This window comes from Bos javanicus, chromosome 17 (assembly GCF_032452875.1).
Source record: "Bos javanicus breed banteng chromosome 17, ARS-OSU_banteng_1.0, whole genome shotgun sequence".
Lineage (NCBI taxonomy): Eukaryota > Metazoa > Chordata > Mammalia > Artiodactyla > Bovidae > Bos > Bos javanicus.
The window spans coordinates 10,898,309-10,917,528 of record NC_083884.1 but is presented as its reverse complement, the minus strand read 5'-3'; the positions used below and the strand labels follow the sequence as shown (position 1 = coordinate 10,917,528).

At 46.2% G+C, this 19,220-nt stretch overlaps 1 protein-coding gene across 9 annotated transcripts in view; it reads left to right on the top strand.

The window, feature by feature from the left end:
* The first annotated feature begins 614 nt into the window (after positions 1 to 614).
* The window catches only part of ARHGAP10 (Rho GTPase activating protein 10), a 384,526-nt gene continuing 365,920 nt past the window's right edge, over positions 615 to 19,220 (top strand). For 7 of the 9 annotated variants that reach the window (XM_061384041.1, XM_061384036.1, XM_061384037.1 and 4 more), the window contains exon 1: positions 623 to 996. In XM_061384041.1, coding sequence (XP_061240025.1) covers positions 843 to 996 — 154 coding nt within the window. In that variant the 5' untranslated portion in view covers positions 623 to 842. Of the gene's footprint in view, positions 997 to 19,220 lie in introns of all 9 variants that reach the window. The other 2 variants (XM_061384040.1, XM_061384039.1) reach the window with 2 other exon arrangements.

Genomic DNA, 19,220 nt, shown 5'->3' with positions numbered 1-19,220 from the left:
TGACACCCTCTCCCCTACACCAAGTCGTTCGGTGTGATTACACAGAAGAGTGTAAGAGCAGCTGCCCGCCCCGCAAGAAAATGTTCCTTGCCCTTAAAAAGCTTTCAATCTAAGGTGGAGATTTACAGGCATTTTACTTCAGACGAGGGCCGAGAATGGGGAAAAAAAGAGCCCTTCATGTGCGTCCATTCACAGTTCAGGGTCCGTCCCGAGAGGATGAAACCTAGAAGTCAAATCGTCAAACCCAGCAAACCAGACCTCAGAGTCAAGCCGCCTGCTGAGGAGTATTACAGATGCTCTGAAGATGCCCCTTCCTGGTCCCGGTCAGGTTCCCCCGCATCGGGGAGCCGACAGTGAAGCCAAGAAAAGGGGAGGCGCTCGCGCCTGGGGCTGGAGGTGAGCCGCAGGGCGAAATTATACACCAGGGAAGCCTCGGAAGGAAGAGGAGGGGCCACTGCGCGTGGGGAAGAGAAGGAAAAGAAGGAAGAGACGTTCGGGGAAGGCAGGGAGAGGAGGAAGGAGGAAGGCGGAGGAACAAGACAGGGGCGCGCGCGGGGCGGGGCGGGGCGGGCCCGGGCCTCCGAGAGGGCGTGCGGCGCGGGGCCGGGCGGGGCGGGGCCGCGGCGCTCGAGCTTCGGCGGGGGCTGCCGGGATCCCGGCGCCGCGCTCTCGCTCGCTGCCGCCGTGCTGTTGCGTGCGGGCCGGCTCCCCTCCTCGGGGCATGTCCGCGCTGCTCTCGCCGCACGCCCGGGGCTCCTAGCTTCTCCGGCGCTTGCTACGCTCGCGGCCCCTCACCTCGCCCCGGCGCCCGGCTCGGGCTGTGCGCGCGGACCGCCGCAGTCATGGGGCTGCAGCCCTTGGAGTTCAGCGACTGCTACCTCGACAGCCCGTGGTTCCGGGAGAGGATCCGTGCCCACGAAGCGGAGCTGGAGAGGACCAACAAGTTCATCAAAGAGCTCATCAAGGACGGCAAGAACCTCATCGCCGCGACCAAAAGTAAGCGGGGCCCTGGGGCGCGGCCAGCAGGAGCCTCTGCCGGAGGGACACCGACCATCCTGTGCCTGGGGCCGGCAGCCGGAGGATCGGGGGATTCATCCGGCACCGCGAGGCCCCGGGGTCGTTCCTCCTCGGCTCCCCGGGCAGCCGGGGGCGAGTCCCTTTCCCGCCCCTGCCCCCGCGCGGCGTCCCGAGCCGGGAGCCATGCGCGTAAGCTTGCCGCCCGCCAGACCCCGGAGCTCCGGCCGGGCGCCCTCGGTGCCTGCGTTCTCCGCCGGACCCGCCGGAGGGCAGGTTCTCTTGCCCCCTAGAGCTGCTCTGTCTCGTCTGAAACACATCAATTTCACGGGTCTTGTCTCGTGATCCTTCAGAAGAACTTGCCTGAGGATTCTTTGCAAACCTGCTGAGTTGGTCAGAAGTCCCTTGAGCCGTACCCTTTCTGTGTCTTTTTCGGATCCCCTGCGACAGTCCTGTCTCAGGCGCCTTTCTATGCTAAACCCGAAAGTCCACCTGGCGTTGTGCAAGTTCCTTCCCTCCTCCTGCGCCGAGGAGGTTCAAAGATTGGGGCTTGTGAGGCTGAGCAGACAGCCTGCCCTCTAGCCCCGGCGAGCCCTGCCTGCAAATAGGGAATTCCACCCCGGCCAAGCTTGATGCCTTCCAACCCTGTTCATCACTATCTTTTGAGCAACTCAGAAGTGGCCACAGGAAAATAAGAGATGTATCCTCATACAGCGTTTGAAAAGAGTCTAGGCGGCAGGTGGCCTGAAATGCATGCTGAAACACTGAGTTGGTGATGCAGGTGGAAATAGGAAAAAGTTAGCTTGAGTGAGGAGCCGGGCAGCCTGAGCACACATGTAACCTATACCCCATTCTGAGGATGCCGGATGAGTGTTGACTTTTCCCTCTTAAAAAGACCTTTCCATGCAGCAGTCTGGGAAAAATATCCCATGTCACCGCGCCCCGCCCCCCCGCCCCCCCATTCCCCATTTTGCATTAAGGAAGATGGAAACCTACTGACTGAATTGTCTCAGGTACCCGGCCCAGAGCCTGGAACAGTGCAAATTCAATGAATGAATGAGTTGAAAGAAATATGATTTCATGGGAAGAATTCAGTGAGTGAGCCATCTCTAATTTTAGAAGCAAGTCACTCAACTTCTCTGGGTGATGACCAGGGTTCATTTTGGTTCTGTGACCTCTTTGGTGTTGCAGAATGAGGATTGGGAATCACTTTGGAACATGTGGCTGGTGGGCTATTGGGTTGGTGGCTCTCCCAGTGTCTTGGCATTGTGTGTGTGTTGGGATGAGGGTGGGGAGGGGCTGTAAATATGTAGGTGTAAACGGAGAGAGGAGGAGACGAAAAGGACGTGGGATGTATGTGTGTGTGTGTGTGTGTGTGTGTGTGTGTGTGTGCAGTGGACATGAGGAGAAGGACTCTTTCCTTTTGTAGCTTGGTCTTAACTAGTGTCGCTGGCTGGGGGAGTGTTCTTTCTCACTGGCTCTAGCAGCTCCCTCTGGCTCAAGGGGTATGAGGAGGGAGGCTTTGGTGTGGAGAGAGGCAGATGGCAAAGCCAGTCTGGCCACTGGCAGAAAGCTATTTATGTGACTGCATATTCGCTCTTCTGCCAACAGGACACACGCCTGTGTTCCAGCAGCAGCCAGTGCATCTGGGGGCCCAGCTGTCAGCCCTTCTCTCCAGAATGTAGACTTTCTGGCATTTGTGAATTGACTCCCTACTCCTTTTGATTCTTATCCTTTACTGTAAGAACCATAACTTATGCTTATGCTCTAGAGGTCAACCAAAGTTTCTTTTTTCTCCTTTCCAGAGAAGGACAGGAACACAGCGTTAGCTCACATGCCTTTGGCAAGTTAGGAGGGACCTGGCCTTTGTCCAGCTTGCCCCATAAAGTTCACATGGAGTTCATATCAAGACTAAGATCGCAGGATGTAAGTTAGGACACCTGAGTGTAAGTCGCTTCACTGTTAGGGCCTGGCTGCAGGAAAATGAGGCAGGTCACTTTTGTGTTCTGTTTCTCTTCTTCTACTTCTAAGAGGCATCAGTAAGATTCTGCAGTGTTCAGCAGTGACTTGATTAGGTAATTAGAAATTACAGTCGAGGTCAATCATTGGCATAATCAGAGTTGAGCTTTTCTAGAACATCTGAGTGAAGAGGTTGAGGAGAGACCTCAGACAGAGGGAGGAGGTACGGAAAGGGGAACAGTCAACTAGTTCAGACCGATTGTGTTTTCTGACACTTTAGGCTTTGTTTTGCAAAAATGGCATTTTCAGAATTGTGCCTTTAAGGTGTTTCTGCTTTTAATTGCCCTGTGTGATGCCTCCTGCATTCACTGAATACTTGTCGGGTTTATGTAACTTTGTTTTTGCTTTTTTTTTTAAATGTCTTGGTCGTGTGTGAATGCGTAATCTCTGAAAATTATGAAAACACCCCTATTGCCAATACGTTTCTAAATACAAAGCTGACGACCAAATTGTTACTTCTGTGAAGAATGTATTGAGGCTTTGAGTAATCCACAGATGATTAAAGAAGTTGGAGTTGAGTTCTGTAGGGCCTGAATGTTTACTCCTGAGTTTAGTTATGTAGCCAATCAACAAGTACTTCTCATCTACAGCTTGAGTATTGGGCTGGAGACACAGAGAGGAATCCAAGCGGAGGCCCTTGTCCCTGAGGTTACTGTCCTGTGGTTAAAGTTCAGGTCAGTCTAGGAAATGCATTTGAACTCCTGTACGCATTGTGCCTAGTTCTTGAAGAAACAAAGGGTACACAGACACACAGGTTAAAAGATTCAGAGGATTCAGTGACAGGTTTTCTAACTTGGACAGAAACAAGAGCATGTTGCAAGTTAGAGTGGAAGTTTGGGAATTCTTTGGTATTTCAAGGAAGGAGTAGAACCTGGTCAGATTGGAAACAGCTGGGTCTGAGTAGGATGAGGAGACCAGTTTGGCTGGAATGGCAATTTCATTTGCGGGAGTAGATGAGATTGGTGGAAAGGTCAGTTTCCAATGATTGAAGCCGTGAAAGTGGGCTTGGAATGTAGGCTTTATGCTGTGGCGAATCACTGAGGGTTTTGCAGCAGAAGCCTTACATAATGGGAAAGAGCTGCTTTAGAGGGACGGTTTGGTGTCTGTCTACGTATCGGGGGTAATTTTGGAGATAGCAGTGGGGGTGGGGAAGAGCAGAAGAGAGGAGAGTCTGGGATCATTGATTTATGTGATGGATTTGGAGATCTTTCACTGAGTTCAATGGACTCTTTGTTTAGATGGCTTTTTTAGCCCTTTTCCTTTTTTTCACTCCTTTCTAGAATAATCAGTGTCTTCTTTCAATAGAGTTTAAACTTTTGTAAGCCTTTCCTGTGATGTCTGTGTAGTTTCAGATGCTTATGTTTCCTAGTGATGTGTATTTACCAGAAATGGCAATAAGCCTTATATGCTTTTGCTGTAAAGTTTATAATTAGGCATTCCTGAGAGAATATGTTCTGTGCTAGAGGAAGCCATGTATGTTTTAAACAGATAGTCCTTACAGTCCTTAAGCACTTACATAGCTGAGTAGCAGGCTCTTTAGTAAACTCAGATTGTCTGGGGGGGGGGGGGTGTGTGCGTGCGTGTGTGCGTGCGCGCATGTGTGCATGTGCGTGCGTGCGAGCGAGCTGGAGGGGCCTTCATTAGCCTTCTTTCATCACAGACCTGGGGAATCGTGTTACTGGTGGCCAGAACTAGAACTCAAGTCTTTCAAGTCTTGGTTTTGGTACTTCTTTTAGGCCTTGATATTTTGATGATTTTCCTTTGGTTTTCTTAGGAGCATAAAAGTCCCCTTTTGCTGTCTTTGTGTTTCTTGTTCCAGAGACACGGTTCACATGGTAATTCCTTGTGGGGAAGTTGCTCAGGTTCCTATTGCATGGAAGCATAGGGAGATTTGGAGGACTTACAAGAATTTCATTTGGTAAACTTGAGCCTTAGTCTCATTTGTAAAACGGGGTTGTTGCCTATAGCCTTGGGCTTGACCCACATGTGCAAGTGTTTTGAAAACACAAGTGTGAAACGGTTGTGTAGGTGTTATGGTTTGCCCAGCTAACGTTTTTTTCCTGACAAGCCAAATTTTGTTCAGATGTCTACACTATTTCCCAAATGACTTATAGAAAGGTGCTTAGGGATGATTCTGGTTAGCCTGACTCAGTGGTTCTCAATCCTAATCCTGGTTGACCATTAGGATCACCTGGTGGGCTGCAGTCCATGGGGTCATGAAGAGTCCGACACGACTGAGTGACTTCACTTTCACTTTTCACTTTCCCCGCATTGGAGAAGGAAATGGCAACCTGCTCTAGTGTTCTTGCCTGGAGTATCCAGGGATGGGGGAGCCTGGTGGGCTGCTGTCTATGGGGTCTCACAGAGCTGTACACGACTGAGGCAACTTAGCAGCAGCAGCAGGGAGCTGTGAACACGCACGGTTAGGGTTGAGAAGTGCTGAACTCTTAACAACTCAGCATGGTCCACCTGTTTTCTGGGCTGGTAATTAGATGAATGAGTGATTGGTATCTCACTTCTGACCGGGGAGACCTGATAGGAAGTCTGCTGCAGACACTGGAAAAGGTTTTCTTTTCTGAGAGAGGAGACTCATATGAAGGGTTCTTGCCTTCTGCGATGTGTGTCTGTATTGCCTGGAGCTGTTCCCGCCATCTCAGGAGGGCGAGTAGAACTAAGATAAGGAGTGGTAACTGAATCTGGAGTTTTGATGCTGTAATGAGAGCCACAGATGGTTCTGTGCCTGGCTTTCTGGTTCTTTAGTTGCTAAGTCGTGTCTGACTCTTGCGATCCCATGGACTGAGGCCGCCAGGCTCCTCTGTCCATGGGATTCTCCAGGCAAGAATACTGAAGTGGGTTGCCATTTCCTTCTCCAGAGGATCTTCCCAACCTAGGGATCGAACCTGGGTCTTTGGACCGCAGGCAGATTCTTTACCGACTAAGCTACAGGGGAAGTCTAACAAAATGGCAAGCCAGTTTCAGTTGGGTTTTCTGCTACTTAGTACTCTAACTTTTTTTGTTTTTTGGTTTTTTTTGGCTGCTCCTCATGGCTTATGGGCTTCCCTGGTAGCTCAGCTGGTAAAAAATCCACCTGCAATGCAGGAGATCCCAGTTCAATTCCTGGGTTGGGAAGATCCCCTGGAGGAGGACATGGCAACCCAGTCCAGTATTCTTGCCTGGAGATTCCACATGGACCGAGGAGCCTGGCGGGCTACAGTCTATGGGGGTTGCAAAGAATCAGATACGACTGAGTGACTAAGCACAGCAGAGTACATGTCTTGCAGAATTTTAGTTCCCCAACCAGCTATTGAACCTGGATCCTAACTAAGCTTTGAAAGCGTGGACTCCTAACTGCTGGACCACCAGGGAATTTCCAACATCCTGATTTTGATGAAGTGGGATAACTGTAAATTGTGGGCTGATGCTCTGATTAAGTAGAATTTAGAGAGGCCTGGAAGTAAAATGCTATTTAAAAAGTTAATAAATTAAATATAATTTTACTTTGAACGGAGGATACTCATCTGTATTCTTTGCCCCAAAGGAACTACTGTGGATCCCCTACAGTTCAGGGCATCACTTGGGGGTAAGTCTTAAACTCTCACTTGGGGTTTTACTACTGACCTGGTCTCTAGTGCTAGGGTAGACTTGCCATTCCTATCAGTCTTGACCTGGAATGTGGACCCAGACAGGCTTTAAAGGTTTTCAGTACTTTACTCACTGCAAAGGTGGTCCTTGTCTCCATTTAGAGTAGTTCCTATTAATATTCAGCACCCTCCACCAGCCAGCCCTGCTTGTGTGGAATGTCTGCCTGGTCAGTGAGTCATCTGCTGCTCTGGGTCTTCCTGCTGAACTGCTTTTTCCCTGCCCTCCATTTGCTACCTTCTACTGAACTTTCTTTGACTACCTCCTCTTCACTCTGTTTTTTGGTGGGGGGACCAGAGAGCATCATTGACTTCTGGAAGAGGCAGAAGGCAGAGGAGGACATTTTTGTGTTTTAATTTTTAATATAGCTGGTGAGAGAGTATAGTATAGGAGATTAAGAGCACAGCCAAGGCGCTACCACTTATTCACCCTGGGACCTTAGTCATATTGGTTAGCTTTTCTGTATCTGTGTTGTCATCCATAAAATGGAGATGATGAGACTTCCCCGGCAGTCCGGTGGTTAAGACTCTGTGCTTACACTGCCAGGTTCACAGGTTCAACCCCTGGTCAGTGCACTAAGATCCCACATGCTGCAAGGTATGGTCAGAAAGTGAAAAGAAAAAAGAAAATGGAGAGTGTTTCAAACAAGCACTCAAACGTGAACAATTATGATGTATTGTCTAATTTGCAGGTATACATTTTTTAAAATATAAATTTATTTAATTGGAGGCTAATTACTTTAAAATATTGTATTGGTTTTGCCATACATTGACATGAATCTGCCACGGGTGTACACATGTTCCCCATCCTGAACCCCCCTCCCATCTCCCTCCCCATACCCTCCCTCTGGGTCATCCCAGTGCACCAGCCCCAAGCGTCCTGTATTATGCATGGAACCTGGACTGGCGATTCGTTTCACATATGATAATATACATGTTTCAATGCAATTCTCCCAAATCATCCCACCCTTACCCTCTCCCACAGAGTCCAAAAGACTGTTCTATACATCTGTGTCTCTTTTGCTGTCTCGCATATAGGGTTATCGTTACCATCTTTCTAAATTCCATATATATGCGTTAGTATACTGTATTGGTGTTTTTCTTTCTGGCTTACTTCACTCTGTATAATAGGCTCCAGTTTCATCCACCTCATTAGAACTGATTCAAATGAATTCTTTTTAATGGCTGAGTAATACTCCATTGTGTATATGTACCACAGCTTTCTTTATCCATTCATCTGCTGATGGACATCTAGGTTGCTTCCATGTCCTGGCTATTATAAACAGTGCTGCGATGAACATTGGGGTACACATGTCTCTTTCAATTCTGGTTTCCTCAGTGTGTATGCCCAGCAGTGGGATTGCTGGGTCATATGGCAGTTCTATTTCCAGATTTTTAAGGAATCTCCACACTGTTCTCCATAGTGGCTGTACTAGTTTGCATTCCCACCAACAGTGTAAGAGGGTTCCCTTTTCTCCACACCCTCTCCAGCATTTACTGCTTGTAGACTTTTGGATCGCAGCCATTCTGACTGACGTGAAATGGTACCTCATTGTGGTTTTGATTTGCATTTCTCTGATAATGAGTGATGTTGGGCATCTTTTCATGTGTTTGTTAGCCATCTGTATGTCTTCTTTGGAGAAATGTCTGTTTAGTTCTTTGGCCCATTTTTTAACTGGGTCGTTTATTTTTCTGGAATTGAGCTGCAGGAGTTGTATATTTTTAGATTAATTCTTTGTCAGTTGCTTCATTTGCTATTATTTTCTCCCATTCTGAAGGCTGTCTTTTCACTTTGCTTATAGTATCCTTTGTTGTGCAGAAGCTTTTAATTTTAATTAGGTCCCATTTGTTTATTTTTGCTTTTATTTCCAATACTCTGGGAGGTGGGTCATAGAAGGATCCTGCTGTGATGTATGTCGGAGAGTGTTTTGCCTATGTTCTCCTCTAGGAGTTTTATAGTTTCTGGTCTTATGTTTAGATCTTTAATCCATTTTGAGTTTATTTTTGTGTATGGTGTTAGAAAGTGTTCTAGTTTCATTCTTTTACAAGTGGTTGACCAGTTTTCCCAGCACCACTTGTTAAAGAGATTGTCTTTTCTCCATTGTATATTCTTGCCTCCTTTGTCAAAGATAAGGTGTCCATAGGTGCGTGGGTGCAGGTATTCATTTTAGTATGCAGGCTGTTTTCTTGCCCCACAAAATGGCTGCTCTGGCCCAAAGATGAGGGTCTAATCTTTAGTGCCTGTTATCCCTAAAAATGTATTCGTCCGAATCATTGTGACCAGTGACCAAGAAGAAAGACTAAGTGGTCTAAGGCTGGTAAGGCTTCCAAAGTTTGAATGGAGCTCAGGATGCTAAGAAGTCTGGCAGGTTGTGAGTGGATGAATCAAAGCTAAGCGGTGTCTTGGGAGAGTATGTCCCAGAATTTGTTTCTGATTCAGAAAGGCCTCGGAGAAGGCAAAGGCACCCCACTCCAGTACTCTTGCCTGGAAAATCCCATGGACGGAGGAGCCTGGAAGGCCGCAGTCCATGGGGTCCCTGAGGGTCGGACACAACTGAGCGACTTCACTTTCACTTTTCACTTTCATGCATTGGAGAAGGAGGTGGCAACCCACTCCAGTGTTCTTGCCTGGAGAATCCCAGGGACAGGGGAGCCTGGTCGGCTGCCGTCTATGGGGTCGCACAGAGTCGGAAACAACTGAAGTGACTCAGCAGCAGTGTCAGAAAGGCCTGAGGGTGATGTGGAAGGTGTCACTAAGAATGTTGGCGATCTAGCCCAGTTGTCTGCAACTAAGGCTCAGGCAGGCAGCCCCAGGCCTGCCATCCAGGGGATTGATGGCAGAGGGCCCAAGACAGAGCCCAAGAGGGCAGGAAGAGCTCTGCTTGAGAAGAAAGGATAACATCGTCAGAGGTTGGAGCCCGCAAATTCTTGAAAATCACAACGGTGTTTTTAGAGGATATTCATCTTAGTGTCTAACATGCAGGAAACCCTAATAATTTAGTGGCTAGTGTTTGTGTTTGCTGTGGGAAATCCACCAAGATTATACAGGGCAGCCAGAGACAGCCTGGAGGAGTTGTTACATAACCTATTTTCTGCCAAACGATACTCCAAGTCCCCTGGACAGATTTCCAAAGAAGCTGTTTTAAATTCTGACTCCAGTAGCTATTTATTACCTTTTGATTTTATTTTTTGGGGAAGAGGTCGAGAAGCAAGAATTATGAAGGAGATACAAGTATTGTGTAGTCCTCTAGGTACTGTAAGTTGTGCTTAAATGATTGCTGACTGTGTGTAGTCGTGAATAGGTCCGAGTGTTTACCTCTGACCGTGGGGCTTCCCTGGTGGCTCAGAGTGTGAAGAATCTGCCTGCAATGCGGGAGACCCAGGTTCAATCCCTGGGTCAGGAAGATTCCCCTGGAGAAGGGAATGGCTACCCACTCCAGTATTCTTGCCTAGAGAATTCCATGGATAGAGGAGGCTGGTGGGCTACACAGTCCGTAGGGTCACAGAGTCAGACATGACTAAGTGACTCACACTGTCACTTTACGTCTGACCATAGTTAATATCATGTGGTGTCTGTTGTCACTTTTTAAAAGTTTAATGATAGAAATGTAGCTATGAATGCACTGCCTTTTGGGATTCAGTATTATCTTGTATTGCCTTGGATTTTTCTACAAATTGTTTAAAGAAAACTTGTCAAGTTGGCTTTCTTCAGGAATTGTAGGAGAGTGTTTAGATATTTGTAGATTCTGATTGACTGTCTTGGATGTTTTTTGCTTGGTTCCTATTTTTTTTTTTTAAGATTGTTTATTTTTGACTGCGCTGGGTCTTCGTTTCTGCACAGTTTCTCTATTGCGATGCGTGGGCTTATGGCGCTGGCTTCTCTTATTGTGGAGCCTAGACGGCAGGCGCGCCAGCTCCAGTAGTTGCGGTTACTAGGTTACTTTAATGGAATTACCTATCAGAGACTAACAGGCAGTTTACAACTTTAATCAAAAACTGTTATTTGAAATGAATGTCATTTAAATGATTTTAACAATGGTAGCTAACCTTTATTAAGCATTTACAGTTTGGTTTCAGTTCAGTCACTCAGTCGTGTCCGATTCTTTGCGACCCCATGAATCGAAGCGCCAGGCCTCCCTGTCCATCACCAACTCCCGGAGTTCACTCAGACGCACGTCCATCGAGTCAGTGATGCCATCCAGCCATCTCATCCTCTGTCGTCCCCTTCTCCTTCTGCCCCCAATCCCTCCCAGCATCAGGGTCTTTTCCAATGAGTCAACTCTTCTCATGAGGTGGCCAAAGTACTGGAGTTTCAGCTTCAGCATCATTCCTTCCAAAGAATACCCAGGACTGATTTCCTTTAGAATGGACTGCTTGGATCTCCTTGCAGTCCAAGGGACTCTCAAGAGTCTTCTCCAGCACCACAGTTGAAAAGCATCAATTCTTCAGTGCTCAGCTTTCTTTACAGTCCAACTCTCACATCCATACATGACCACTGGAAAAACCATAGCCTTGACTAGACAGACCTTTGTTGGCAAAGTAATGTCTCTACTTTTGAATGTGCTGTCTAGGTTGGTCACAACTTTCCTTCCAAGGAGTAATTTAATTTCATGGCTGCAGTCACCATCTGCAGTAATTTTGGAGCCCCCCAAATAAAGTCTGACACTGTTTCCACTGTTTGCCCACCTATTTGCTATGAAGTGATGGGACCAGATGCCGTGATCTTAGTTTTCTGTGTGTTGAGCTTTAAGCCAACTTTTTCCCTCTCCTCTTTCACTTTCATCAAGAGGCTTTTTAGTTCCTCTTCACTTTCTGCCATAAGGGTGGTGTCATCTGCATATCTGAGGTTATTGATATTTCTCCCGGCAATCTTGATTCCAGCTTGTGCTTCTTCCAGCCCAGCGTTTCTCATGATGTTAAATAAGCAAGGTTTCTGCATATAAGTTAAATAAGCAGGGTGACAATATACAGCCTTGACGTACTCCTTTTCCTGTTTGGAAGCAGTCTGTTGTTCCATGTCCAGTTCTAGCTGTTGCTTCCTGACCTGCATACAGGTTTCTCAAGAGGCAGGTCAGGTGGTCGGGTATTCCCATCTCTTTCAGAATTTTCCACAGTTTATTGTGATCCACACAGTCAAAGGCTTTGGCATAGTCAATAAAGCAGAAATAGATGTTTTTCTGGAACTCTCTTGCTTTTTCCATGATCCAACGGATGTTGGCAATTTGATCTCTGGTTCCTCTGCCTTTTCTAAAACCAGCTTGAACATCTGGAAGTTTACGGTTCACATATTGCTGAAGCCTGGCTTGGAGAATTTTGAGCATTACTTTACTAGCGTGATTGCAATTGTGTGGTAGTTTGAACATTCTTTGGCATTGCCTTTCTTTGGGATTGGAATGAAAACTGACCTTTTCCAGTCCTGTGGCCACTGCTGAGTTTTCCAAATTTGCTGGCATATTGACTGCAGCACTTTCACAGCATCATCTTTCAGGATTTGAAATAGCTCAAATGGAATTCCATCACCTCCACTAGCTTTGTTCATAGTGATGCTTTGTAAGGCCCACTTGAATTCACATTCCAGGATGTCTGGCTCTAGGTCAGTGATCACACCATCATGATTATCTGGGTCGTGAAGATCTTTTTTGTACAGTTCTTCTGTATATTCTTGCCACCTCTTCTTAATATCTTCTGCTTCTGTTAGGTCCATACCATTTCTGTCCTTTATCGAGCCCATCTTTGCATGAAATGTCCCCTTGGTATCTCTTAATTTTCTTGAAGAGATCTCTAGTCTTTCCCATTCTGTTGTTTTCCTCTATTTCGTTGTATTGATCGCTGAGGAAGGCTGTCTTAAACAGTTTGGTTTACTTTGTGGTAAATCCTCTTATTTATTGTGAAAACTTCCTCAATGAGGTATGTTTTTATTTACCCTGTTACAGATTTAGAAACTGAATTTAGCAAGCTTAACAGCTTGTTCCAGTCACGTGGTTTGTCAGTGGTGGAGCTGGAATGTGAACCCACATTTGTTGGATTCCAAAACCCTTAACCACAATAGTAAGCTGTCTCTCTAAAGGGGTGTACCTGTGGTCTTCTGTTAGGAGAAGTTACTACAGTAAGACCTGCTCATCTGGCAAATGTTATACATTTCACGATCCAGTTAGGAGACTGTGCTTTATTAGCTCAGGTCAAGGACCATGTTTTAAAATTTAAGGCCACCTGGGATGGCTACTGTAAGTAAAACTGATTGTTAATTTGTGTAGTAAGTGTAGATATTCAGAGATTGGGTTGATTTAGGATCAGTTGCTAGTTGCAGATGTCTCTTCCTGCCTCTTAATCTCCATCTCTTCCCTTCTCTTAGTGTCTCTTTTCCTGAAGAGTAAATTTTAATTTTGTTACATATATATGTATATACGTATATATATGTGTGTGTATATACGTATATGGGTTTCCCTGGTAGCTCAGATGGTAAAGAATCCGCCTGCAATGTGAGAGACCTGGGTTTGATCCCTGGGTTAGGAAGATCCCCTGGAGGAGGGCATGGCAACCCCCTCTAGTATTCTTGCCTGGAGAATCCCCATGGACAGAGGAGCCTGGTGGGCTGCAGCCCACGGGGTTGAAAAGAGTTGGACACGACTGAGCGACTAAGCACACACACATGTATGTATATACGTATATGTATTTGTGTGTGTGTATATATATTGTTTGGCCACACCACTGGGCTTGCAGGATCTTAGTTCCCTGACCAGGGATTGAATCCTCAGCAGTTGGAAGTGTGGAGTCCTAATCACTGGACTGTCAGGGAAGTCCTTTGTTCTTATATTTTAGTATTAGGCTTTTTCCTTTGCAAAAATGTTGGGTCAGTTTAGAACTGTAAAATGATACAGAGAGTCTCATCCTAAACCTCTCTGTATTTGCCTTTCAGCTTTGAAATAAAAGCTTCCTGTCTGCCTCTTCCCAATGGCACCCTTTCCCTGAAGAGGTGCAACTATCTCAAATCTGGCATACATTATTCCCAGGTATTTTAACTCATTATTGACTGGAGAATTTTTGTGGAAACTAATGCCTGTGGCCATCGATTTGTTATACAAGTGATATTGGTATGTTTCCGATCAATAATGTTCTGGTAACAAAAGATGTATTAATACCTTTCCTGTTAATGTGTTAATACATTTGCACACATTCCTAAATAAAAGATAGTGTGTTTTGCGTGTTTTTAGACATCATATAATGGATTCATATGACATGTGTTCATGTGTGCTCAGTTGTGGCCGACTCTTTGCAACCCTGTGGACTGTAGCCCGCCAGGCTCCTCTGTCCATGGAATTCTCCCAGCAAGAATACTGAAATGAGTTGCTATTTCCTTCTCCAGGGATCTTCCTGACCCAGGAATTGAACTTGCGTCTTTTTCATTTCCTACATTGGCAGGTGAATTCTTTACCACTGCACCACCCAGGAAGCCCACATAGGTTCTTCTGCAACTTTTTTCCCCTTGACATCCTATTTGTGAGATTTATCCACGTGGATACATGTAGCTCCATTTCATTGAGTTTGACCTTTTTCCTACAAGTGGTATTTAAAAAGACTTGGTTAATTGATGTTATGTAGATACTCTACGGAGAAGGCAATGGCACCCCACTCCAGTACTCTTGCCTGGAAAATCCCATGGACGGAGGAGCCTGGTAGACTGCAGTCCGTGGGGTCGCTAAGAGTCGGACACGACTGAGCGACTTCACTTTCACTTTTCACTTTCATGCATTGGAGAAGGAAATGGCAACCCACTCCAGTGTTCTTGCCTGGAGAATCCCAGGGATGGTGGAGCCTGATGGGCTGCCGTCTCTGGGGTCGCACAGAGTCGGACACGACTGAAGCGACTTAGCAGCAGCAGCAGCAGATACTCTAAGGTGTTTTATGGTGTACCTTATTTACATGCAGTTTTTGGATTGTGAGACAATATATTCGGAGAATTTATTCAGTATGAAAGCCCTGTTGTTAGTTTTATAAACTTTGAAATACTATCTCTGGGGACTTCCTTGGTGGTCTAGTGGTGGGACTCTGTGCTCCTAATGCAGGGGGCCTGGGTTCAATCCCTGGTCAGGGAACTAAGATCCCACATGCTGCAACTAAAGATCCTGCATGCCGTGACTAAGACCCAGTGCAGCCAAATAAACTAAGACAATCCAAACACTAACTCTAATAACCAGTAGATAAAGAATTCATGAATTTTAAAGATACTTAATAAAATTTCTGTTTGATATTTAATGTTACCAGCTTGGCATGGGCAATCAGAACAAATCAGTTTAAATTTCAGGATTGGAAAAAATAACTGGCCTGAGTCACACAAAATCTTCAAGGGCCTTTTTGCCTCACTGAAATTAGATTTTCAGTATTAGCATGTAAAAAAAAAAATGATCATCTTCATGAACACAGTGCTCTTTAAAGCACTCTGGAAACTGTCAGTCTGGTTAGGTCAGATGAACATGATTTTTAAGGCAGGGATTGGTTGGTATTTTGATAGGCCTCTGTGCAAACAGGCTTTTATTTAATTACCCTAATGTAGGAAATGTAGGGACATAATTTATAGACTTGCCAGGGGGATGCTTTTCTAATTAGAAAGCTTTGATATCCTTCTCTTTAAATAAACAGGCACACTGAAAAAAACCCCTGACACTTGACATTTTAAGAGCAGGCATCTCTTTAAGCCCCAAGATCTGCTGGGATTGCTGCTGCAATGCTGCTACTAGGCCTGCCTCCCTGGTCAGACTAGAATTTCCTTCCTGTGCTTTCTGAGGAAGATGTTAGTCTTGTGTCACTTAATATTTCAACGGGGAGTGTGAGTTTTCCTTCCTCGTCACCTGGTTCACCCACCGGCACTGTCTGCCCTGTGCTTCGAGGTTCCATCACCTTCTGGTAGCGGTTGAGTCACGATTGGGTATGTGACTGGAGGAAGAATCAGTTTGGCCCTAGTGATTCAGGTCACCTCTGGCCTGAATACTGGATATATTTTGGATTCTCATTAAGAATGTGATTTAAAAAAAATTCTGACTGTAAAGTTAGCTCTACCACTGATTAGGTGACCTTGGGCAAGTTAGTGAAACCCTCAGTGGCTGATTTTCTGTTTGTTAGTAAAATGGAGATTCCAAGAACTCTACCTCAAGGGATAGTGATATTTAATCCTCATGTTACTTACGAAAGGTCTTAGAGCTCTGCCTGGCCCGTGGTAGGTACTGTTGTCATCACCATCATCTCTCTGCTCCCTACCATCATTATCATTGTCGGAAGACGACTTTCTTTGGCTGAACTTGAATACGGTTGTGGCTTTACCCGTAGTAACCGTGGAAATCGTCTGTGAGCACATGTTCTCTTCTGTCTTTGAGGCTCACGATGTTTTGAAATGCAGGGCTGATACAGGCCTCTCATTTATTCAGCAGGAGAAACCTTCTGTAACAGGTTGTTGAAATCCAGCATATTACTGAAGATCCTAGCTTGAAAGTTTTGGAAACAAAGCCGACAAAGTACAAGGGAGTGGAGTGTCATCGACACGTCATTTCTTATATTTGAGAACCTGGCAGGTAGTACTTCTATCACTCTGACAGATAGTTTTGTTTTTCTTTTGTGAAATGCAGGTCAAAGGCAGCCCAGCCAAAATGTTAACAATCATGATGTTTGAAGTCAGATCCGTTTACTGTGTGACCTTGGGTGACTTGGCTTAACTTCTTTGTGCCTTAATTTCCTCCTCTGTCAAATGTGGATAGTAATTTTATCTCCCTGAATGTTGCTAAGATTAAATTAATTATTTGTAAAGCGCTTAAAAAGACGGCCTGGTCCATAGTGAGCCCTATATGTGTTTTCTAAGTCTAGGGAAAAAATTTAAAAATCTGTTTACTATTTAGTTATCACTATAATAATCTCATTTATGACAGTGGAAGAGGGGTGTCATCTGAAGCCACTGAACTCAACCTGTTGTGGGGTTAGTTGCTAGAGGGTTAGGGGCTTCCTTGGTGGCTCAGAGGGTAAAGCGTCTGCCTGCAATGCGGGAGACTGGAGTTCGATCTCTGGGTCGGGAAGATCCCCTGGAGAAGGAAATGGCAACCCACTCCAGTATTCTTGCCTGGAGAATCCCACGGATGGAGGAGCCTGGTGGGCTACAGTCTACCGGTTGCAGAGTTGGACATGACGGAGCGACTTCACTTTCACTTTCATAGCAATAAAGAGACCTGGTATATCTATGCAGAAGTTAGCCTTCTCATGGGGGAGATAGATTAATTAAGCAGTATCATCACACTGTTGAGTGAGAATGGAGAATGGGGTACTGTAGCCATAGTTAATAGGACTAATTGGTTGAGGGGGTCAAGGAAGACTTGAAGAAATGAGAAACTTCTCAGAGACTTCCTTAGTGGTCCAGTGGTTAAGACTCTGGTCTTCCGCTGCAGGGGGATATGACATCGGTCCCTGCTTGGAGAGCTAAGATCCTACATATGCAAGGTGCAGCCTAAAAAAAAACAAACGAGAAAGAAGTTGGTAACTTCTACGCTGAGACCATAAGGAGGTCTGTGCTGTGGGTAGGGAAGAAGGATAGGGAAGAAGGATGTTCCCAGAGTAGTGAAATGCAGGCGGGTGGCCTGGAGGCAACAGCGAGCACATGGGTGTGGCTACCGGACCAGCGCGGATGGGGTGGGGCCTGGAGGTGGGGCTGGAGGAGGTCTTCTGTGGGCTTGGGAGCAGGAAGAGGGGGCTACGGTGCAGGGGCAAGGGGGAAGGGTCTGGTGAAGCAGGTTGGGGACTTCAGACCCCTTATCCAAAGGACGGTGGAAAGCTATGGTGATATTTTGAGCAGGGGATTGGCCACATCTGAGTTGCGTCTTAGAAAGGTTTAGGAAGCCTGCAACCAGGAGAATGGATTTGAGGACTGCAGGCCTGGAGGGTGGGCACTTACTCATCCAGGCCGGAGACTTTGGTGGACGAGGCAGGCTGTTAAGGAGCCAGGATTCTGGGGCTTTGGTGGGTGCTTGGGTTGGGGGGCTGAGGGAGGATGCATTGGAGATGACTCCTGGCTGCCTGGCCTGGGCAGTGAGGGCCGTGTGCTGAAGTGGGCCAGCCAGAGGAACGGGTTTGGTGGGAGCGAAGAGGTGTTCGTGGTTCGGGCTGCGGAGGCGGAGGTGCTTCCGGGTTCTCCTCTGGCTGTGCTTGGGAGGTATTTATTTCTTTTATGAGTGCGTATTGCAGAACATCTACTTCTGCTTTATTGACTACTCCAAAGCCTTTGACTGTGTGGACCGCAACGAACTCTGGAAAATTTTTAAAGAGATGGGAATACCAGAGCACCTGACCTGCCTCTTGAGAAACCTGTATGCAGGTCAGGAAGCAACAGTTAGAAATGGACATGGAACAACAGACTGGTTGCAAATTGGGAAAGGAGATCAACAAGGCTGTATATTGTCACCCTGATTATTTAACTTATATGCAGAGTACATCATGAGAAACGCTGGACTCGATGAAGCACAAGCTGGAATCAAGATTTCTGGGCAAGGTGACAAATATCAATAACCTCAGATATGCAGATGACACCACCCTTATGGCAGAAAGTGAAGAAGAACTGAAGAGCCTCTTGATGAAAGTGAAAGAAGAGAGTGAAAAAGTTGGCTTAAAATTCAACATTCAGAAAACTAAGATCATGGCATCCTGTCCCATCACTTCATGGCAAATAGATGGGGAAACAGTGGAAACAGTGAGAGACTTTACTTTTTTGTGCTCCAAAATCACTGCAGATGGTGACTGCAGCCTTGAAATTAAAAGACACTTACTCCTTGGAAGAAAAGTTATGACCAACCTAGACAGTATATTAAAAAGCACAGACATTACTCTGCCAACAAAGGTCCGTTTAGTCAAAGCTATGGTTTTTCCGGTAGTCATGTTAGAGTTGGACTATAAGGAAAGCTGAACGCCGAAGAATTGATGCTTTTGAACTGTGGTGTTGGAGAAGACTATTGAAGAGTCCCTTGGACTGCAAGGCTGTCCAACCAGTCCATCCTAAAGGAAATCAGTCATGAATATTCATTGGAAGGACTGATGTTGAAGCTAAAACTCCAATACTTTGGTCACCTGATGTGAGGAACTGACTCATTGGAGAAGATCCTGATGCTGGGAAAGATTGAAGGCGGGAGAAGAAGGAGACGACAGAGGATGAGATGGTTGGATGGCTTCACTGACTTGATGGACATGAGTTTGAGTGAACTCCGGGAGTTGGTGATGGACAGGATGCCTGGCGTGCTGCAACCCATAGGGTCACAAAGCATCAGACATGACTGAGCGACTGAACTGATTGCAGAACAGGGTTCACAGCTGAAGAGACTGAAGACATAGCATCCAGATAGGAAATGACACTGGGCAACTGGATCACCAACCTGCTGGAGAGAAAATGTGGAGGAAGAGGCAGGGTGGCTCAGGGCAGGTCCTAGAGAATGGAACTTAAAAAAATTTTTTTTGTTTGGCTGTGTTAGGTCTTAGTTGTGGCATGTGGGATCTAGTTCCCTGACCAGGGATTGAACCTAGAGCCCC